The sequence below is a fragment of the Lactuca sativa genome, chromosome 4 (genome assembly GCF_002870075.4).
Source record: "Lactuca sativa cultivar Salinas chromosome 4, Lsat_Salinas_v11, whole genome shotgun sequence".
NCBI classification, from domain to species: Eukaryota; Viridiplantae; Streptophyta; class Magnoliopsida; order Asterales; family Asteraceae; genus Lactuca; species Lactuca sativa.
The window spans coordinates 194,229,595-194,253,687 of NC_056626.2; the positions used below are offsets into that span (position 1 = coordinate 194,229,595).

Below are 24,093 nucleotides of genomic sequence, written 5' to 3' on the forward strand. Positions count from 1 at the left end.
CGTTTAACCTGAACCACATATGCCCTTTCCTTTTCTTTTTCTTCTAACTCTTGAGCCATTCTGAGATAGAATGCTTTGTCCTTGACTACGTTGGCCTTACAGTCTTTTGCGAAGTGATTTTCTTTGTTGCATTTGTGACAAATTACAACATCGGTCTTGTCTTCTGATTGAGTACCGGTGTCATTGTTTTGAGGAGACTACGGTACCTCCTTGGGTTGATTGTTCTGAGGGACTTTAGAGTACCCGAGAGTTTTTGTTCTGAGGACCGAAGTTACGGTTGAATGGTGGTTTGTTGAATTGTTGATTTTTGCGAAAAGAGGAAGGTGGTATGCGATTGAACTGTTGGCTAACTAGAGCAATAGCCTTCTGAAAATCTTCTTCATCATCATACTCAGAATCTGCTTAGTATGACTGCAGTTGGGTGTCATACGATGAAGAGTAAGGTGACTGCGGTGGAGCTTGTGCTATGAGAGCAAGCGGTCCTCCTAAGTCAGCACAGTCTTTTAGTACAGTGGATTCTTATGCTTGAAGTTCTCCATAAAGTTTGTAGAGTGATAAAGAGTGAATCTTTCTGTCACCTTGGACTATCATTTTGGCTGTAGTCCAATGTCTGCCTAGACCATTAAGGAACTGAAGATTGGTTTCATGGTTGCTGCGGATGGTACCAGCATTTGATAGCTTTGTGACTATTAGGTTGAATCTTTTGAAGGAGTCTTCCAAACTTTCACCAGCATGAGCTTTGAAGTTGTTGAAGTCGTTGAGTGCGATCATGAGCTTCTTATCTTGTGCTTGTTCTGAGCCTTCGTACAAGTTTTTGAGTACATCCCAGATTTCTTTGGCTGACTTGCAGTTTATGATAATATCAAAGTTGTCAGGAGCAACACCACATGAAATTTCATAAAAAGCAACAACATCATTTTCCATTTTATCGAGATCATCTTTGGTAGGACGGCTTATAGTTGGTTGACCTCCTCCTAGTCTGGTTGCAGCACCGTCAGTTTGGATTGGTGTGAGGACTGGAACATGTGGTCCTTCTTCCACGGATCTCCATACATCTCTACCCAATCCTCTTAAGTACCTCTCCATTCTTTGTGACCAGTGATGATATTCATTTGCTACTAGTATTGGGGCTCGGTTAGAACCACCAACACTATTGGAGACATTCAGAGATAACGATTGTGCCATTTTTGTTTTTTTTAAGACTTGAACTTTAGTGGTATAGAACGTTTAATGAGAAAATTAGAGTTCCGATATCCAAAAAGCAACCACTTTGGCTCTGATACTAATTGCTGAGAGAAAAACTTGGAGACACACTTGAACAAACGTTAGAACAAGTAGGTTGCAGAATAGTTAATCTCTAAGGATCTAAAAGCTCAACAATAATAAAGTTAGATAGTTAGATAGTTATATAGTTAGTTGCGGAAAGTAAAGCAAGATAAATGACAAAAGTTATATCAAGAATACACTTAAACTGATTCATAATGAAGAATGCAATCACTCCAAGTTAGTAAGCGAGATCAAGTTTAGTGATTAAGTCTAGAAGACTTGCTCCGAAGAGAGGTTATGTTCTAGTAGCAGTTTGAGTGTCAAGAGTAATAAGATTGATAACAGATGAAGATAAGAAAGATGAGAAATCTTGTGTATTAAGAAGTTAAGAGTTTTCACACTCACATATATCACAAGTACATAATACATAAGAAAGAGTCTCTATTTATAGAGTGTAGAAAGGAACAACTCTATGAGCAGTCGTGCAAGACATGCTGGACAATAGAGTGAATTACATAAAAGGAAATTACTAAGACTGCGGATAGAAAAGACTTGAATACTCCGGATGCTGATATGGTTGCTGATGGAGAATGGTTGCGGTCTCAGTTGTAGAGATTGACTCCGGTGCTGAATTGGTTGCGAGTACTGAACTGTTGCGGTAGATAAGTTCAAAAGGGTCACTTTTATGTTTCAACACAATAAATAGGGGTTTCAAAGTAATTCAAACTGTAATCCAACAGTTGATGTTGGATCCAGATAACTTGAGAGCAGCACGCTGATGCAGCAACGTATCCCGCCTCTGCTGTGGAAGTCGAGACAGTGTGTTGCTTCTTGCATTGCCACGAAATTAGTCTGTCACCTAGGTATTGACATCCTCTTGATGTTGATTTCCTGTCAAGCTCACAGCCTCCATAATTACTGTCAGTAAAAGCATAAAGATCAAATTTAGAATTCTTCGGATACCAAAGACCCAATTTAGGGCTTCCTTTGATATACCGAAAAATTCTTTTGACAGCAATAAGATGTGAAAGTTTAGGATTAGCCTGATAATGTGCGCATTGACACACTGCAAACATGATATCTGGTCGGCTTGTAGTAAGATACATCAATGATCCAATCATCGATCGATAGTGAGTCTGATCTACGGATTCGCCTTCAGGATCTGGAATCAGAAGAGGTCGTTCAGCCATTGGTGTTGCTGCAGACTTAGCATCGCGAAACTCGAACTTCTCAAGAATATCCTCCACATACTTGGCTTGATGTAGTAGGATTCCGGTTGAATTATGTTTAACCTGAAGCCCCAAAAACATGGTCATTTCTCCCAACGAACTCATTTCGAACCGTTTCTTCATTACACCTTCGAGTTCTTTGCAGAGTTGTGGACTGGTTGATCCAAAGATGATATCGTCGACATAGATTTGCACAAGAATTTGATCATCTCCAACATGCTTGATAAACAAAGTCTGATCAATGGTACCACATGAATAACCATGCTCGAGCAAATGCTTTGTTAGATTTGCGTACCAAGCTCGAGGAGCCTGATGTAACCCATACAACGCCTTGTCCAACTTGTAGACATGATTAGGAAACTTCGAATCAACAAACCCAGGGGGTTCATCAACGTAGATTTCTTCCTTCACCTTGCCATACAAAAAGGCGGTCTTGACGTCCATTTGATAAACGGTAAAGTTCATGTAGGAAGCATATGCTAGGAAGATACGAATAGCCTCCATGCGAGCTAATGGAGCATAAACTTCAGTGTAATCAAGACCCTCGACTTGTTGAAATCCACAAACCACCAATCGAGCTTTATTTCGCACAATAACCCCTAAATCATCTTGCTTATTGCGATAAATCCATCGTGTGTCAAGAGACTTCTTGCCCTTCGGTAACTCAACTAACTTCCAAACACCGAGTTTTTCAAATTGGTACAATTCTTCATGCATTGCATCCACCTAGCTAGGTTCATTTAGAGCCATTTCAACATTCTTGGGCTCTATTTGAGATATAAAGCAAGAGTAAAGACAAGCATTAACGTCTCCACTTTGACTTCTGGTTTTAACACCATCACCTAGCTGACAAATGACGTTGTCGATCGGATGATCGCGTTGAATCCTTGAAGGTATTTCTTGGCTGATGTCATTGAGAGAGACAGCAAGAGTGTGAATATTGATACCTCCTTCATTTGCTGAATGAGTCGCTCCAGACGGCTCTGTTACAAACTCATTTGAGATAAGTTCAGGAAAGAGTAATTCCATAAAGGTTGAAGAGACAGCGGAAGCATCATCAGGGAATAACTATTTCTCTATTGAAATATGAGGTGTAGTTTCAACATCTGGAGAATGAATTTGGTCTGAAGATTTGGGAATATCATGTTGCATAGACGACTCCCCTTAAGGTGTATAAGCGGATTCCCCCTCAGGTGTAGCAGAAGACTCCCCTTCAGTTGTAGCAAAAGACTCCCCCTCAAGTGTAGCAGAAGGCTCCCCCTCGGATGAAACTGGAGACTTCCCTATGAATGAAGAACGGGATTTAGATGGAGATCTGTAAACAACTTCTTCGTCTTCGTTTGCAGAAAACTTCTTCAAACCAGAAACTGATCTAGATGATCCACTTGAAGATACATCTATTGATTTGAACAGGGATGTGTAGTCAAACAGCCAATCTGGACCCACTCTCGCGTCCGTCTCATTTTCTTCCAACCAACGCACGTCATAAGATTCCACAATCTGTTTGGTTTTCTTATTGTAGACTCTATAGGCAGTGCGAGCAGCATACCCTACAAAATAGCAGTCATCGGCCTTAGCATTAAACTTCGGGTTGGCATCTAGGTGAAGAAGGGTGCAAGGACAGCCAAATACACGGAAATGGCTGACTGATGGCTTGTGTCCATAGTAAATTTCATACGGGGTTTTCATCTGAGCTTTGTTGATTAGCACTCGATTCTAAACATAACATGCGGTGTTTATCGCATCGGCCCAGAAGAAAACTGGTAGCTTTGAATCACACAGCATCCTTCCTCGCGTCTGGAAATTGAATATTGATAAACATCTATATAAACCGAGGATATAGCAGGAATGTGTCTCGAGTGGATGCTCTGATGTTGATAACGAATTCATCCAGAATGAATTTTGAGAAATTGAACCTCACACCTGCAGCAAGAGAGACGAGAGCACCAGTTGTTCGTTGTGAAATTTCATCCGCTCCTGACCTTCTACCCGAGACACAACTGACAAACACATGCGTCAGAAATCTCCAATACGGATGCAAAAGCTTTTTCAGGGTCGGGGGCGAAGTTCCATCATAACTCATTCTTCTGAGAATTCGTTGAGTATCTTCAATCCCAATTTCCGTCGGAAAATCAGGTTGATCATCGATAAGCAGCGCATTTCGGATGAAATCTTCGTTGATCACAATCTCACGTCCTTGAACCATGGCTTTCACAGTGAAGTGACCATCATCATCCATGCTTTAGCTAGCAGTCGCCCAAAATTCTCTGATCAAGTTCTGATACACCACTGGGTTTACTGTGATGGCGGAAGACAAACAGCACTCCTGCAGCCTGTGAATCATCGATCGCATGTCTGAATGAATAGCCGGAGGATCTGCAAGCATAATGGCGAGATTGTGCATATCTGCGAACTTCAAGTTTGCCATTTTCTGCACTCAACCACAAACTGTAAGGGAAAATTATGTGCAAAAATAAATATTAAAAATTAAACTTTTATTTTGATAAAAAAAAATTGAGCAAATTACACGAATGGTCCCTATGGTTTAGGGTAATTTGCACGTTTGGTCCCTAACTTATTTTTTTAACTCGGAAGGTCCCTACTGTTTGTTTTTGTTACACGTTTGGTCCCTATTTTACCTAAAAAACTTATTTTGCCCTTGATTTTTTTAATTATTTAAATAAACACACCACCAACCTCATCCCCTCACTTTACCTTACCTACCCTACCATTTTTCCCTATTTAAATAATAGTATTTTTAGGTAAGATAGGGACCAAGCGCGTAACAAAAACAAATAGTATGAACCAATGGCGTAACAAAAACAAACAGTAGGGACTTTCCAAGTTAAAAAAATAAGTTAGGGACCAAACCCGTAAATTACCCTAAACCATAGGGACCATTCGTGTAATTTACTCAAAAAAATTATTTTATTTAAAAAAATGGATCAAACCAAAAATTTATTCAAACAACAATCAGTGTTGACAGTCGATATTCAAGCAAAAACACAAGATTTAATTTATTTTTCGAGGGCAGTAAACCGATTGTTCTTGGGCCATAAACTCCGAGTTCACAGCCTAAGAACAGGAGTTTACGGCCTATGAACAGATTTCCGAAAAAATCACGAAAACCACACAAACACAGTTAATTGATAAACGATAATTCAACAGATGCATATGAATGTGTGATTATTAAATAAACAACACCGATTTATGGCCTAGACGGAGTTTACGGACCAAGCTTACGGCTGTAAGCTCCGTCGGAACTGTTTCTTCGATTTTCGACCAAATCACATGGTGAAAGATGCAATAAAATACATATTCGTGATCTAGAACTTATTACCTATGTGATGGTTGAAGCGGATTTGCAAAAATCGACAAATTTTTTTTGAAGATTGAGAGAGTTGGGGTGTTTGCAGCCGGAACCTCGTGAATGAGGGGATTCCAGCAGTAAACCCTATATTTACCATTCTTAGGCCTTTTACCTGATAACTACCCAGCATTAAGCAAGCTCCAACACATTTAATTTTTTTTTTTTTAACTTTTGAGGATTATTTTAATTAAGAAAAGATAAAAATTAAAAATAAAATTTCGTACAAAAATAAACAATAAAATTTAGAACCACACAAATAAAAATAAAATTTGTACATTAAAAATAAAAGTAAAAATAAAATAAAATAAAAAATTTAATTTCGAAAAGTAATAAAAACAAAGAATTAAAAAAATTAAAGAATTAAAAAATAAAAATAAAAGAGAAAAATAAAATTAAAATTAAAACAGTTTAACTTTAACTAAAATAAAATTTAACTACTGAATAAAAATTTAGCCACTGTAACTAAATTTGTGATTTTGGGATCATCCAGATGTTATTGATCGCACAACCGATAAGCCATTGCAAGTGGTAATGTGGCCCGCGACCAAACAGGTTAAACAATTTCCAGTGCTTCAAGTTTATCAGGATGGGTCTCTTGGTTCGTTGGAGTGTTGGGTCTTTGACGAGATCACCTCTGGTGCAGTCCTTAAACTCAAAAATGGATGCATTAGACTTTATGATCGAAGAGACCTGTTGCAATTTCGGAAGTGGGATATTTATTATCTCAGCAACTTTCAAATCAAGGTTGCTGAAGATGTCTTTGAAGACGGTGCGAAAGCGTATACGACGATGGTTGCTGAAATTCTGAATAAACGCATGTGGAACGGAGCTACGGGGCAGATGGATGTTATGATAGTCAACAAAGGATGACCTTGGGCTAGTCCAAACCAAGGGGGAGATTGAAGGGCTTAGAATAGTGGTTTGGTCTAGGTTTTGCAGTTTAATGATAGGGGTGTGTTTGTAATTAGCTTTTAATGCAGTTTACGGTTGTAACTGAGTTTACGGCCGTAAACACCTTACGGCCGTAAACTCTTCACGGTCTATAGGCATATAAATAGTGGGTTGTGTTAGATGATTTTGGTTGTTGATGTCTTTTGTGTTCACGGTTCCCACCAAGTTGTATCAGACGTTTATAGCTATAAAACGTATGCAAGCTTGGTTTGTTACTTCTTTGCGTATTAATTCGTTTTATGTGATTGTTGTTTGCTTTTGATCTCCGGTAAGATCCGTTTTTGGACCTTACATTTGAAGCGTTTTGTTTAAACTAAAAGCTAGAAGCTTGTAGTGCGAAACAAGGCTTTCAGTTCAAGCATTTTATCAAACGCTAGAAGTTGGAAGCTCTCAAACGCTATGTGCCGAACATGTCCTATATAGGCTCTAGTAGCCTCATATTTTATCCATTTTAGTTAACTTAATTCTCAAACAACAGATTTATCATCTTTCTTTTCCATCTCGACCATGGCATTACTGCTTTTCTATTTGTACATATACCACCTAGAACACAAAAGAAAGTATCTTATAAATATAAATTAAAAAGAATGTAAAAGTAATTTTGTACGAGTCCGGACCATAAGAAATTGAAACTACATATAAATCTACTTTAAAAAAGTTACCATCCTAATTTATATACAAGTCCAACATGTAAAAAACAAATTAAACTAAAAATAAAACATGTTTTAAAACCACTATAAACTTGCACGGGATAATCACAAAAACACCTTAGTGTATATCTTTAAAACTAACTTCTAAGCGATGCAAATGACAATGATTTCTAAAATGGGTAGTGATATGTATAAACAAGAAGTTTTAGTTATACACAACAATATATATACATTAGATGGTTGTATTATATAATTGTATAAAACATAAATTGATGTGTACGACTAAAACGTGTTGTGTATGAGTGTACTTCAGATTTGCTTCTAACCAACGTCATATAAAATCAAAAATAAATTTTCTTGATAAAATATATTTCAGATTTCAGACAAAAAAACAAAGCATATTTCAAAATTTCAAAACTATGTTTGAAATGCAATGAACAAGTTCAAAGTTTTGAAAAATACTTTATATTTTTATTGATATTTTTTTGAAAAAGGCGGAATTATATTAAGGCTGCAGCCTAGAAGAGAGAAGGCTGGGCAAGAAGAACAACAACATGAAAATTACAAAATGTCAAACAGATTACACACCAAAACCGCCCAATTACAATTCCCGTAATTTCCCCGGTGTTTCAACCACCCAAAAACCAATAAGAACATTATCCGTCAAAATTGTAGAAGAAACACGAACATTGTTGAAGAGACGATCATTTCTTGCTCTGCAAACACACCAAAAGAATCCGTAAATGATAGCAATCAGAATTTTTTTTTCGGGCAGTTACCCCAAATCGCAACAAAACAAACAATCTCCCCTACCTTGCAAATATTCTGCCAAGGCAGATTGCACCAATTGAAAATCCTCCTTAAAGTGGCAGCAACAAAAGGGCAATCCAGGAGAATATGATTCGTGTCATTTATACTAACATCACAAACCTGACACGAGCAATTAGAGACCGAAATACTCCTGTGAGAGAGGACCACTGCTGAAGGAATTCTATCAAGGCAAGTTCTCCAAACGAAAGAAATAACCTTCACCGGGACCACCTTAAGCCAAATTGTAGGATTCCGCAAAAGAACCGTCAACTTGAAGTAAAAAAGAGTCCAGAGATCATGAACATAAAAATTCTCATCAGCAGAAAGTCTTGATTTCCACATATCCGTCCCACTATCGGTTGCAACCGAGTGAATACAATTTTGAATTTCCATCAATCCAACACCTCGGAGCCACTTTTAGGGACTTTTTTTCCAATCGCCTTTGAAATCACCACCTGAGATTCTTTTAGCAATAAGACAAGGCTTCTTCTTATCAATAGTAAAAAGAAAAGGAAATCTCGAAGCTAATGTGCCCTTACCCGTCTAATCATCCAGCCATAACAGGGTGTTATTCCCATAATTGACTATGTACTCAAAAATAGATGTGAGCTGAATAGCCAAATCCTCAACAATGTTCGCCACCTACACAACATTAAACCAAACACCAGGAATAGACTTTTTTGTGTGACAACCATCAAATTTGGGTCAAAGTCACAGCCAAATAAAGGCCAACGAGTCGAGAACAGTAAGTACGATATGTACTTGTTTAGTAGAATTTACTTGATGTTCACTAATGTACAAACACCTTATATCAATACAAAGTATCACTCGAAAATTTCACATATTCAGAAATTCTAAACCCTTGTAGGGTAAGTGAACGGAACGACTCCATAAAGCACTATTACAAACCCTTCGGGGGTGTGTAGCATTCACAACGAATCATAACGAGGAGTGCAAACCCCGTGATACAAGGTTGAACACTATTAACAATCATAAACAAAGTCTCTTTAAATCTCTTAACTTTTTATTAAACACAGGGGGCACCCAACCCCTATAGCCTAGTAAAAAAATTACTCGAGACGGGAAGATTTCACGAGAAGCAGCAAAAGGAACCGAAACCACCTATGGACCGAGCCTACCTTCGGTCCGGAGTCACTTTTGGCCTGAGACCTCTTTCGGTCTGAGGCCATGTTTGATTCATCTCACTGCGGCACGGCCCGGACTACTCTCGTTTCCAGATTACCTTCGGGTCATCTCTACTCACAGTTCAAACCACTTTTGATCCGAGGTCTCATGAACCGAGACCTCACACCAAATTTCCCCTCAGCCTCATAACTCAAACCAAAGTAGAAAACCCAAAAGGAACCCTCTTGGTCCGGTGCCCTCTAAGTCCGGAATATGACCCTCTAAAATGTACCGGACAATCTCCGCATACTCCGGAACACCCCTTTTTTTGGAAACTCCTCATCCGGAACCAACCTGCCTCGAAAGGATCCGCACCAAACGAGTTTTGCGACCTCGGAAGACCAAGGCCACTCCAAGAGTTGATAACCCCGCACCTCCACTCTGGAATCATGGATGAATTTGGACGGATGATCCCAACTCCGGACGGGCTTTCCTGACTCCGAGCACCCTATCTCACTTACCTATCTCGAAGAGTTATGACACGATTATGATGTATAAGACCCATTATTTTAATCATATTTTGGGGAATTTCTCGTTATAAACCATATCTTTTGTGCAAGATATTTTTCAAGGGTTGGTTGAATTTTCCAAAAAAAAAAAGTTATGACATAGCCCATTCCCGATAACCACTCTATGACTACTTTATGGCACTATTCCCATTGTACCTAATTAAATCAATATCTTTCTCCCAACACTCCATCAGATTTCCCTGTCCCAAATCTACTCATTAGATCCTTAATCCTCACATATAAAACCCCACTCATATCATCCAAAGGTACACTTTTTCCTTCTCATTTTCTCTCTAAAACTTGAAGATCTCCAGCAAGTTCTCGACTTTCACTTCACTGTCTGTAGATCTCCATTTCCACTCTTGAATGTTCCACCCTCCATCACTCTATTCACGAAAATCTTATACAATTATCGCTATTATCGTTCCCAGAAACTTCAAATCTTCAAGCTCTTTTTCCAAGTGTACTCAACTTGGAAACCTCTCTTCTTTCACGTCCATCTCAAATGATCATATAAAGTGAGTTCATACCCCTACATTTTCACGATTTATTCAAGTTTTATGGGGGAGAGTACAAGTTACAACACTAAAATACATCCAAAAACTAGTTAAACAACTTCCAATTTATGAACACCTTGTAATATGTCGAGCAAGGTATATAGCAATAAGATTTTTATTGTGTTGAATGTATATCCTGTTAACTAATTTCATGAAACAAAAATAGACATTCATGAAAGGGTTTTTCATTCACCACAAATATATATATATATATATATATATATATATATATATATATATATATATATATATATATATATATATATATATATGATAAACTATGGTAGGTATAGTTTATGGTACATTATCGCTACAATCACATTTTATAAGGGTACATTTACACTACAGAAAAATGATTTTTCATTCACTTTACACGTAAACTCGTTAATGAAAATTGTGAGACACTACTTCATTGTACTCTTAGAGTACTGGTAAAATTCTTGTAGTTATAGTCAGAGTCTCTTGTAGGGAGAGCGTGATAGTTGTGTATAAATCTATATTGTGATTGACAATCCCACACCCAAGCTGCTTGCAACAGCTCGACCGGCAGGTCAGGGGTAACAAATGTCATAACATTCCGACGCCTGAAGAACGTCATCACAGGTCTTCTATGTTATAGCATGGTTATAACGACTCACATAGGGAGTTAACGAAACATATAGTTTACGAGGATTTATTATTTAACATGGGTTTTATGTCAATTTAAAACCACCTTTACTACTATAAGTATGGAAATCTATTTGTACATTTCGGTATTTGGGTACTAAGACTACACACATTTCATAAGGAAAATATTGGATTTTTCTTGAAACATACACATTCATTTACAAAGAAAGGTTTTAAACCCTACATGCAAAAAGCTTATGCACTTACCAACTTAATTGTTGACACTCTTTCAAAATTACTTGTATTCTAAGGTAATTAATGAAATCAGGTAATCGCAAGCTTTTGAGGATGGAACGCTTCTGCATTTGACAAACTATTTTTGATATCATATTGTAATCAATTTCGAAACATGTAACAGTTGAAACTATGTAACTTTTTCGATTATATTTATGATTGGTTGTATGTACTATGATCACTATTATACTCGTATGTCATGATACTACGCATGAAGTCCTCCACCCCCGGACGTTTCAGCCATCTGAGGTTTGGGGGTGTGACATTTTGCGAGCAAACCAATCGGCTTTTGGGAGCTGTTATGAATGCCACTTATGAATCGTCGCCACAAAGAGGTCGGGTCATTTTTGAACCTCCATAACCACTTAAAAAGAAGAGACCAATTCATAGATACCAGAGAGCCAATACCTAACCTACCACGAGCTTTAGGATCGGTAAACACATTCCAAGCAACCCAATAATCTTGTTTTTATCTTCGCAACCGCCCCAAAGAAATCACCTACGAGTCTTCTCAAGGATGTCAACAACGTACTTTGGAGCCTTGAAAAGGGAAAAGAAGAAAATAAACAAACTCCCAAGAACCGACTTCACAAGGATTAACCGGCCGCCAAACAATAGAGTCTTGGCTTTCCATGCGGAAAGCTTAGAATTGATCCTATCAATAACTGGATGCCAATTCCGTTTAAATTTCATGTTGGCGCCAACTGGAACCCCCAAGTATTTAAACGGGAACACTCCCGTTTCAGAACCTAAAATTCGCACGCAAGTAGTCACCTCATTCTCTGAGACGCCAATCCCAAAGACCTTGGGTTTATGGAAATTCACTTTTAAGTCAGACGTAGCGTGGAAACATTTGAGAATCCTAGCTAAGTTGGCAAAGTTGGAGCTCACCCAATTCCCAATAAAGATGGCATCATCCGCATAGAATAAATGAGAAACCTTGGTACCATCGATCAGAATCTTGAATCCCTGAAAAATTGACTTTTGACAAGTGGTTCTCATGGCAACGTTAAGTCCCTCCATAGTGATGATGAAAAGGAACAGGGAGAGAGAATTTCCTTGGCGGACACCTTTAGTTAATGGGAATTCTTTGGTGGCCAACCCATTGATGAGCACCGAAGCACGAGATGAGGAAAGGCAACAATTAATCCAAAATATCCATTTTTCACCAAAACCCATTTGCCTCATAACGGATTCTAAATAATTCCAATTAATGAAAGCGTAAGCCTTATCGAAATCGACTTTGAAAAGAAACATTTTATGCTTACTCTTCTTAGCCCACGAGTATATTTCATTAACAATCATGGGCCCGTCAAAAATATTTCTACCCTTGATAAAACCAGATTGGGTTTCATCAGTCACCTAATCAATTACCTTCTTAAGTCTAGACGCGAGAGTCTTGGCGTGATTGGGTCTTTGACTTTTGAGATGCTTGATATAAATGAGGAGTTGCTTCCTCTAGAGAGACATCTAGTAAAATATTAAATGCACCGAAAATATGGTAGATTACAAAAGATTACAATACAAATCAATAAAGGGTGCCATTTAATTGAAAACCTGTTAGAATTTAAACATTTACGACTTAAAAAGAGTGCAACGAAAAGGGTGCCATTTAATTGAAAAAATGTTACAATTTCAACATTTGGGAGTTAAAAGGGTGCAACGAAAAGGGTGCCATTTAATTGAGAAAATGTTGAATTTAAACATTTCTAACTTAAGGAGTGCAACGAAAATTTGAAAGTATTTGATACAAATAAAAATTAAAAAACAATTCTTATTATTATCTTCGAAATCCGAAATGATCACTTGCCATTTTTGTAAATGGGTAATAGTTGGGTGATTTACCTATATATCGGGCTCATTAGTAATTATCCTAATATTTGCAACCTTAAGCCTGCAAGAGTGGTCCTGAGTTCACCCAGCTCAATCTCATCTAAACCCTCGACCCATCTTTGCCGATGAGAGAAATATCAGCCACATGCCAAGCACAACACAAAAACTCGACATGCTAAGCCTCAGGGCAGTGTTTGCGTAGCCACATCAACATATGGTGCCCACATATCGACCCCACTCCATTTAGCTTTATGAATCACTTTATTTTTCACATCACAAGATGTTACCCTATGTTTCATTTACATCGTTCAACAATCTAATTGGTACTATATTTCTTAAGTTCTCTAGTATATTCATAGACAGAATCAAGACAACTTTCATACCAATTGTATCCATTTGTTTCCATTCCATTCTCTTACAAATTTTGATCCATGGAGTTGTACAAGGATTGTGACACCAAGCATAGAGAATACATATGCATAGCATCAACTCAAATTAGAACAATTACACTATAGTACATTATATAATTTAGGCTCTAGCAACCTCATATTTTATCCATTTTAGTTAACTTCATTCTCAAACAACAGATTTTTCATCTTTCTTTTCCATCTCAACCATACCAGTATTGCTTTTCTCTTTGTACATATACCACCTAGAACACACCAAAAAGTATCCAAGATTCAAGATCCCCAAACCCGTTATCAAGAAATAGAAATAGTCCAATCTACCCTTGTTAAGATCCTCAGGCAACCAGTTTCCAGTAGCAGCCCCTTCAGTCGTATGATGAATAATCGTAACCAAGAAGCTATTCAAGTAACTAGACGCTGCCATCCCACAAAAGAAAAAAGCACCAGCGACGCTTCGCATATTCTCAGGAAACTGTTTATAGTAAAACTCAACTAAACCAATTGCAGTGAAAGACTCGGCAAATCCAGCTAAAGATAGTTGCGGAATCAACCATAAAGCAGACATGGACGAAATTTCTCCTCGATGGGGTTCATAACCTAACGTCGGTTTTGTAAGAGCAAGATTCCTTCTTTTCTCTTCCACTAAACCCGAAACAAGCGAAGCTACAACAGTTAGCGATATTCCGAACCCTATTCTTTGCAGAAGGGAAATTCCGCCTTCTTTACCGGTGATGCTGCGGAGTCGGGGGACAATGAGACGATCGTATAAGGGTACGAAGAAGACTAGTGTGAGCATGGTGAAAACGGTGTACGAAGCTGCGGGGATTTGGAAGCTGGAATTGAACACGTGTCTGTTAGATTGAAGGGCTTGGAAGACTACGTATTGGGTTTGTTGGGTCATTGCGATGAAGTAGGTTATGGCTGAAGCCCATATGGGTAGGACTTTTATAACGCATTTGAATTCTTCTACTTGTTGGATGCTGCAGAGCTTCCATGGGTCGGATGCTGACCCATTTGGGTTGAGTTTGTCTTCGGGTGTTATGATTGCTGCTTTGTTAAGAAAACTGATACAAAAGCATTTGGGTTATTAAGAATTCATCCGATTGTATTGTAGATATATAGCAAAAAGAAGCATATTAAATTTAGTATGATATCCTATAAATAGTTTATGGGTTAATCTTGAGTATATATTAAATTTTTTGAATTAAACTTAATTTTAAATTTTGTTCTAAAAACTTTTTTATGTTTTTCCATTTATTTCCGATTTAGTCTAGATATTTTCCATTTGTAGGGTTAAGGTTTAGTTTTAAAAATCTAAAAACAGAAAGGTCAATTTAGAAAAAAAGGAAAAATGTAAAGCCAAATCCAAAAAGTCAAAAATGTATGGGTCAAATCATAAAAAATTGAAGACAAAATTTTATAATCGGTTGCTATGGTTTATAAAATATTATACTTTAAAGATTTTTATGAAAGATATCACTTACTGGTCCCTGCTGTTTATTAATTTATTTAGAATCAAGTAAAAGGACCATTGATGCAATTTTTGAAATCATAGAGACCAGTGGAGTAATGTTTTTCATTGATGTTCTCAAAATACAATATTTTACAAGCTACAAGGATCAATTATGAGATTTTGTCAAAATTGAAAGTGTAAAGGTTTTTAACGAAAATAAAATCGAGATTCTATCAAAAAACCAAATTTATAGTTTATATTATGTAATAAACTAACTATTATTTTAATCATATCGTTTTTTCATTATTTAAAAAAAAATCATTTTTTCTTTGTATAGACGTGAGGATGTCAATTCGAACCGATTCATATACAAAAATTATACTACATGATATATTTTAAAATATTTTGAACGTCCATATTTCAATTCCAGAATTATTATTATTATTATTATTATTATTATTATTATTATTATTATTATTATTATATCTTCCCCATCATGTAGGTCAGTAAGTGGCACTAGCACGGTAGACGAGTTCGTTTTTGAGAGGACTACCTTTCAAGCCACCAATAATGTAAATTAGGTTATCAACTTTGGTCACACGTTGTCGATTGAACTTTGTCTTTTTATTTGTTTGGATCTCCACTGAGAAAACTATGATAAACTGCATCATAGTCCTTCTAAAATATGTTAAATTCAAATCTAGTCCCTTGCAATTTGTTTACCCATGAAGTCTTCTTCTATGGAATTCTTTTTCCACCCGTTTGATTATGTGTAGTGATAATGGACACCATCTGTTTTCTATAATGTTATAATGTGACCATTAACTGACGAGTAAAGTCATGATATTACGTCGACTTGAAATGTGAACACAATTATTAATTGTGAAGACTATAAGGAACTAATATATTGAATATGAAGTCATTTTCAACCTTTTTCATTGGGCCTTCACCAACTAATATATATATTTCATTTTTTTTGTCTTAGCTTTAATGATACAAAAACTATCTTTCATTAAAAAAACACTTGTTGACCAACATAAACCATTGTCACCAAATCCCACTTTACTTGTACAAAATAATGTGTTTGTTGGTCGACTTATATTAGTGTTGATGACTTCTATAGTTAGTAAGTAGCACAAGTAATGTTATGTAGCCCTTAGGGCTTAGTTTAGATGGTTCTGGAATAGCATGTTAATTTGGCGTTTGAAATAAAATATAAAAGGTTAGTTTCTTATCTTTATAATGATAGTACAAAGGTATTTTTAGTTTGTAGTTTTTTTGGAGTGGCTTCTTATTAACCATTTGTTGTCCTAAAGAGCCACTAAGTACCTTATTTATCTCTCACACAATAAGTTTGACACAAAGAGTTTGAGATGGTTGGATATGGACTAAATTGCAGTTTCATCGTAGACCTGACAATTCGTGTATTCGTGTCATGAAAACGTGTCAGCCACAAATTTGACACGATACGATTACAAGATGAGAAATAAGCTTTATCTCAAATTTTAATATATATTTGTGTCGTGTATTCGTGTCGTGTCGGGTCTCTCACATATTCGTGTCTTCGTATCTGAAATTGGCAGATCTATTTCATCGTGGTCAATTTTCTAGGATTTTAAATAAAACCAAATTTATGTCAAAATATGAATCTTGAGAGTCATTTTCTTACAAAGGACTACACATGTGTTTAGAATATACCCAAGGACTAATGACAAAAGCAATTATTGAGAAAGAAAGTGGGTAAATGATTGAACAATACGTGTGCTCATTATACTTGTTGCCAACAAATTGAATTACATAATGATTGAACAACACTAGTGGGAGTAATGTGTGAAAGGGTGGAGGGTTTTCATACTCATGTTTCAATTGTTTTCAATTAGTTAAAAATAAAAAAATTATTGAATTATTTATTGTAATGCCATCGCACAAATCAAGAAGTTTAGTGGATGTTATCGAATATTACAATATTGATTATCTTAATATTCTAGGAAGGAGAATGTCATTTATTTCGAATTTATACGATGATAGCTGATAGAATCATATCTGTAGAAAAAATATTTATTTATTGTAAATATATATAATAATATCAAAAAATCAATCACATAAACTAAAATCAACTAAATCGGATTATAGCTATTTCAATATTCAAAGTATTAGATTGACATGTTAGTATGAATTTTGAATGTTTTCTTGTAATGGCTTCCGCTGTTCGTTTTTTAAGTCTTTGTTTTGTTTGTTAAATATATATATATATATATATATATATATATATATATATATATATATATATATATATATATATATATATATATATATATATATATATATATATATATATATATATATAAAAGAATGAGTTCTATGGAAAACAAATAACTAGAGCAATATCTACCGGAACCAATAATCAAATGACACGTGTCCATTTCTTTTTTCACAAGTAATCTATTGTGGAAGTTATTGTAGAAGTGATATGTTGTCATGTTTTCATTGGTTCAAATATGTGTTGCCCTAATGATTAATTTTCCATAAACTCTTCCCTATATATATATATATATATATATATATATATATATATATATATATATATATATATATATATATATATATATATATATATATATATATATATATATATATATATATATATATAAAAGATGACATGTTAGTATGAATTTACATAAAAGAATTATTGAATAATAGTCAAACAAATAATTTTATCTTACATTTAACTAAACCCGGGACTATTTATCCTCGTCACATATATATGTTGTGTGAGATATTTTTTTATGAATAATATAATATTTCCTTAAAAGATGCATTTTAATCGTATCTTTTTATATTTTAGGACAGTGGTCCTTTTCTCTAGTAAAATAACAAGAACGGATCTTGGAATTTTGTAATTATTTATTTATTTTATTTCTACGTAAAGCCAAACAAAAACATTTAATCTATTTAATTTATTACTCCATAAGTATGATACGAATTGACCCACGTCTCTATGTTTCCACATTGAGTTGCGAGCAATCATTTAATATTTTAACCCATAAATAAATCCAAACAACATGCAGAAAAAATAGATGAAAGTTAATATTACCTGAACTGATTCGAGTAAGGTAAAGCCGAATTAATCGACTTCAATGGTGTATAATTGTAAAGAGACACCGAAGGTTGTTGTGGCATTTTCAACCCTCGTTTTTTCACTGCTACAACTAATACCCTCGCCATACTTGTGAACGGACTTCCCTCCGGCTTTACCTTAACATACATTTTAGTACCTCCGAAGAACAAGATACACGAAATGAACATGAAGATCGCCGGAATTCCGAGTCCGATAGCCCAACTTACATCGGACTGAATGTAAACCACGAGAGTAACCGACACCACTTGTGCGAATGTCAAGGTGAAAAAATACCAATTGAAGAAGCTATTTATCCCTCTCTTCCCCGATTCGGTGTTAGGGTTAAACTGGTCTGCTCCGAAGGCTAAATTACATGGTCGGATACCTGCGGCTCCGATAATTAAGGAGGTGAATCCACCGAGTAGGAATAGCCATTGCAGTGGTGTCGCACTCACGCATTGGCTACCTTCTTTTGACCCACATTCTGGTGGATGAAGTCCTTTGAACACCGCAGTTAGATCAATTAAAAGCAAACCCTATAAATAGCCAATCATAAACCGAATTATATATTCGAAAAGATTGGGAAATGAATAGAATTGATTGATTATATGGAAAATGAAGAAATACATACAATGAAGGATGCAATTGAAGCAAAACCCAATGTCTTGTAGCGACCGAAATAGGTGTCACACAAGAAGGCGCCAAGCAAGGTGGAGAAATTGGTGGTGCCATTGAATACGTTGAGGAGAGTGGTTGCGGTGATACTCTTCATATTGAAAACCGTAGTCATATACACTAACAAATTGGAAAGTGTTCCAATTGCTCCGAGTTTCTCAAATGTTTCATTTCCTAACAAAATTCAATTCAATTTTAGTTTAGTGATCTGGAAAACGGTTATGATGGTGTGATACATGAGTGTTAACTGTAACTACGTGCAATTGAACTTGGACTTTGATTTCATATCAATGGATTTATACAAAATTGAAGAATAAAAGCAAATGATTATGCATAGTACCTATGATGAAGGGCATAGCTTTGATTCCCCTGTATTTGACTTCAGGTTCATCGTCTTCGAGTACTCTTTGCTCATCTTTCTTTTCCCCCATTGTTGGTGTGGAAGGTGAGATAGAATAAGTGTGAGGGAAGTTGTAGGTTTTATATTGGTTGGTTGTGAAACTCACTTATTATATACATTTTTTTTCCAAGTGAAAATATCACTAGATATTCAAGTGTTATATTTACATGCAGCAGTTATATTTTTGGTAAAAAAAAAATCCCAAAGTAATAAATGCATATCAGTGCAAATTTGTTGGGCCACCTCTTGATAACGATAGCTTTTATTACTTATAATCACATATAAGGGTTCTTTTATACATAATTTAATAAAATATTTTAAATAGTACTTAAAATTATTTACAATTCAAATAGAGATTTGAAAACCTTATAAACTATTATGGGTGATATTGTTCTATTATTTTAATTGTTACATATCTCTTTATTTGTCTAAGATCTTGGTAAAATTAATTGTAAAATTGAGTGTCAAAGGTTTTTCTCGTAAACATCTTGTGTTTCTTTTTCATTTTACATTCATAACCTTGAACTATATCTCAAAATATCACACCCCATTTACAAATTTGGTTGAATCAACTTAAAATATTTTTTACTAAAACAATTTGGCTCCCAACGTGGGACAAGTGACGTTTTGATCTACAAATATTTTGATTTTTAATCATTTCCTCAAATAATGTCGACATTACCAAAATCAACCTTTAACACCATTCCTACCATCTCTTCTAGAGTAAGCCTTCCTCCCCCACATAGTGGAACTATCCTTCAAAAGAAAAATATGAATATGGCTGAAAAACCACATTCTCGAGTGTAGGAAGTGGACTAACTCGGGAAGCTCACATCATGATCTCCTACACTGAAATCCTCTCTATGTTGAACCATAGAAAGCAGCACGCCAGCACATGAGCCAACAAGACAAAACCAACAGATGTTGATTGAACATATAGAAAAGTTAAAGTCAGAAAAGAGAAAGTCTGTTGAAGCAACACCAACTATATTTTTACTCCTGCGCCCTAAGATCCTAAATTTTGAGGTTAGAGGATCTTTAAAACATCATGAAGGGGACATCATCCCTATGCAATCTCCAATCGTGACAGATAGTGTGACACCCTATCCTTGAGCCACGACTCTCCAAGATCTTGGAGGAATCTTTGATACACCCTTACACACCCAAGATATCAGAATCAGTCATGCAATGGAAAATGAACTTAAGCAATTGAGGGATATGATCTCGAGTTTCCTTAGGAATCTTTGATACAACCTTACACACCCAAGATATCAAAATCAGTCATGCAAATGGAAAATAAACTTAAGCAATCGAGGGATATGATCTCGAGTTTCCTTAGGATTATAAAACCCACACATAAGCATTTCTTACAAGTCACATAATTCATGATCCCCCCCCCCATTTGCGATACAGAGTTCCCGAAGCATTTTCCAAATATCAAAAATGAAACTATACGACTGGACTACAAATCCTGAAGAACATGTTACCCAACATATAGAGCAAATGGAAATTATTCATATTTCACTGCATCTTAAAGAAACCTGTTTGTGTAAGGGTTTCAGTTTAAACCTTACGGGACATGCCTTGAAATTGCTATTGAGTGTTCATCCTTACTCTATTACGTCTTTTTCAAATCTTATTAACTTGTTTAATAATCAACTTTCATGTAGTAGAACTTTTGAAATACTAACAAGTGATCTTTACAAAATAAATCAAGATGAAATAAACCTCTTAGAGATTATATAAGCAGGTTTGGAAGAGAAGCATTGGATATCCTAAATTTGGATGTTGTCATAGTTGTGGAACCCTTCAAGCCTGGACTTATAAGATTCTATATTCTATAAAGAGCTTGTAATGACTCCATGCAAGGATTAGTACCCCCAACATCTTACGACTGATATGTTCTAAATTATATATATATATATATATATATATATATATATATATATATATATATATTAAGGGACATATGTTGTATTTTACTACATGTTTTCAAGGATAAAATAAAAGAATTGATACTTGATTGTTATAAATTTGTATTTTGCAGATAAAAAGGGCCATGTGATAAATTGAAGGCTAAAAGCCATATTTTGAAATATCTTGTATACTTAAGTGTCATATTAAAATGATATTGCGAATTAACATATGATCTTGAGGGGCACACTAACAACAACTTGATACAATTGAATATTTATTAGAAATAGATTTTAATAAATATTCAATAAACTCTTATAAATAAATTGAGAAAATATTTATTTTATGGAAATAATTATTTTACAATTACAAGTATCACAAAAATTCATAAGGCATGAATTAAGTAGTCATGTATAATTTTTTGGACTAGATGAATCATTTTGTCTTTTACCAAAAGGTTAAAGTCTAAATCTTATAAACTAGTTATCGGATTTATTAAAAAATGTTAACTTCTTTTATAAACAAACCTTAGGTTCTCTTTTATTGTAACATCCAAATTTTCAAACCAAAATTTTCATTTTTAATTAACTAAAAACATTGTTCATAAAAACTCATCACAAGGAAATCACAAGTATCAAATACAAATCATCATATTAATATTAGAGTGTCCCAAAATGTCCAGAACCAGAAACTACAGGTGAATGTGTAAAATCAAGCTTTCGCCTTCCCGCGATCATCTAAAGTACCTGAAACACAAGTAATCAACAAATGTAAGCATGAAACTTAGTTAGTTCCCCAAAATACCACATACAGTACAACACAAAATAAGCAGATATGGGTTATCAGCAACCCTGGAGATTACCCGAAGTCTCAATGTGCAACAACACGCCTTGTGGGTTATCAGCAACCCTAGAGACTACCCGAAGTCTAAACACATATAGCAACACATATCACAGTAACAATAAATAGACCTATCTGGTCAAACATATATTCTACCACATAGGTAAAAATAGTGAGGAGAATCACCTCGCATAGAAGAGTGATAGAACTCACACCCGAACTGTCGGAACTAGATTCCGCCTATTAATTGCACCAAAATAACCCTAGTTAATAATTAGGGTAATTTTCCATACTTAACTAGTCCCAAACCAAGTCTAATCCACAATTTGTGCAAAAGACCAATTTTCCCCTTCCAAGACCAAACCCTCACAAATTGATCCAAAGGTAACACTTTTTCAAAAAGTCAAAGGTCAACACAGTTGACCATTACGCGCGACATACCAAAACCCTACGTTTGGTGTAGTGTACAAAAGTTGAAAACGGGATCTGAGCTTGCTACGTTGGACTTAGCCAGATTTACACTCAACATACTCTGCCTAAACTAAATCTTAATTTTTAAGCTCTTCATCATTAAGACACTTTATGCCAACTTCAGATCTGACCGCTAAAATGCATTCTAATCCATAAAGTCTCCAACTTTATTCCTTTGAATGGCTAAAGAGAGCTTAATCCCAAAACCCTAACTTCTAACATTACCAAAAACTCCATAGCTCATGCATGGATGAAAGGAAAAGACAAAGCTTGCATTTTTATGATACCATGCACTCTAAAACGTCTGAAAGAACAACTAAAATGGTATGGAGTAGTCCATACTCACAAAGATCAAGGTTTTGGGACAAATGAACATAAACTTAAGCTTAAACAAGATCTAGCAAAGTAAACCTCAAGGTATAAACTTTATACCTTCTATAGATGAATAATGAGGTGTAGATTATGGATCCAAGAGCTTGAGTGCACCAATACTTCTTTAATGATCTTCTTTCACCACCAAGAACACTCAAAAATCATTCAAAGGCTTCAAAACTCACACTTAAGGGTTAGGGATTCAATATTAGGGTTAAGAGGGATGGAGGCTAGTCATAAGAAGGTTCAAGGGGGAATAAGATGCTTCAGTAGGGGACAGAACCCTAATAATTTAGGGTTTGGGAAAAACTCGAGTACGCCCAACGTACTCAACCAAAGGCGCAATCCAAATACTAACTTACGCTCAGCGTACAATCCATGTATCCCCAGCATAAGTACTTACTTTGCAATTAATTAACATTTTAAGTTTGAAAAAGGAAATACCTGGAAACAGGTGTTACAATTCCCTCCACTTGAATCTAACTTCGTCCTCGAAGTCAGTCGTTGTGAAAAGATCAGAGAAAGCTCAGGCATCTTAGCCTCGGGCTCCTAAGTTTTCTTATAGCCTTTCTTATGTTGCCACTGAACCTTGACCAAGTTCACTGCCTTGTTCCTCAAGGTCTTCTCCTTCCTATCCAAAATCGTCACCAGCCTCTTGATGTAATTCAGGCGACCATCAACCTGAATGTCCTCCTAAGGAACCAATGCTTTTGTTATTAACCACATACTTCTTCAACTGGGAAAGATGAAAGGTGTCATGAATTTGACTCATCTCCTCTGGACGCTCTAACTTGTGTGCTACTTTGTAACACCGTGATTTTTCACCTAAAATTTATCTTTTTAATTTAAACACATTTTAACCAGAATACGTTTAGCGAAAGTCTTATTATAAATATTATGAAAACATCATCGATGTTACTTTATTATCAACACAAGTCCATCAAAATAAAAGTTCTCAAAAATGTACACCAAAGTAAATTCACAAAACCAAATGTGATGAAAACTCAACAGCATGTCGAAAATGGTATCAATACTAAGACATAAACCATAATATAACTACCCAAAAGGTCCCCATCCCCTCCAGCCATCATACCACGTTACCTGTTTCAATGCAAGGACAATAGAAAGGAAAGAAACAAGTGTCAACATAAGCTAAGTGATTCAACCATAGTACAGTTTTATG

The 24,093-nt window shown here is 35.6% G+C and overlaps 1 protein-coding gene and 1 long non-coding RNA gene across 2 annotated transcripts; both read right to left on the reverse strand.

Annotated features, from left to right (window-relative positions):
- Nucleotides 1-7,669: 7,669 nt before the first annotated feature.
- On the reverse strand, nucleotides 7,670-10,723 carry LOC111882159 (uncharacterized). Its single transcript, XR_002847066.3, has 3 exons — nucleotides 8,816-10,723; nucleotides 8,280-8,731; nucleotides 7,670-8,182 (listed from the first exon to the last, which is right to left on the reverse strand). It is a non-coding gene; the product is annotated as an uncharacterized LOC111882159 (long non-coding RNA).
- A 2,912-nt stretch (nucleotides 10,724-13,635) lies between these two features.
- LOC111882130 (protein NRT1/ PTR FAMILY 2.10) lies at nucleotides 13,636-19,413 on the reverse strand. The gene is made up of 4 exons (XM_023878495.3): nucleotides 19,254-19,413; nucleotides 18,870-19,087; nucleotides 18,215-18,774; nucleotides 13,636-14,731 (listed from the first exon to the last, which is right to left on the reverse strand). The coding sequence occupies exons 1-4, from the start codon at nucleotides 19,342-19,344 to the stop codon at nucleotides 13,837-13,839; spliced, it is 1,764 nt and encodes a 587-aa protein (XP_023734263.1). The 5' UTR covers nucleotides 19,345-19,413; the 3' UTR covers nucleotides 13,636-13,836.
- Nucleotides 19,414-24,093: the final 4,680 nt, after the last annotated feature.

Coding starts and splice junctions, on each gene's coding strand:
- LOC111882130 (XM_023878495.3), bottom strand. CDS start 19,344: ATGGGGGAAAAGAAAGATGAGCAAAGAGTACTCGAAGACGATGAACCT. Junction 18,775..18,869: donor CTTCAATTGCATCCTTCATT/GTATGTATTTCT, acceptor GGCTATTTATAG/GGTTTGCTTTTAATTGATCT. Junction 14,732..18,214: donor CCTTACTCGAATCAGTTCAG/GTAATATTAACT, acceptor CTTTTGTATCAG/TTTTCTTAACAAAGCAGCAA.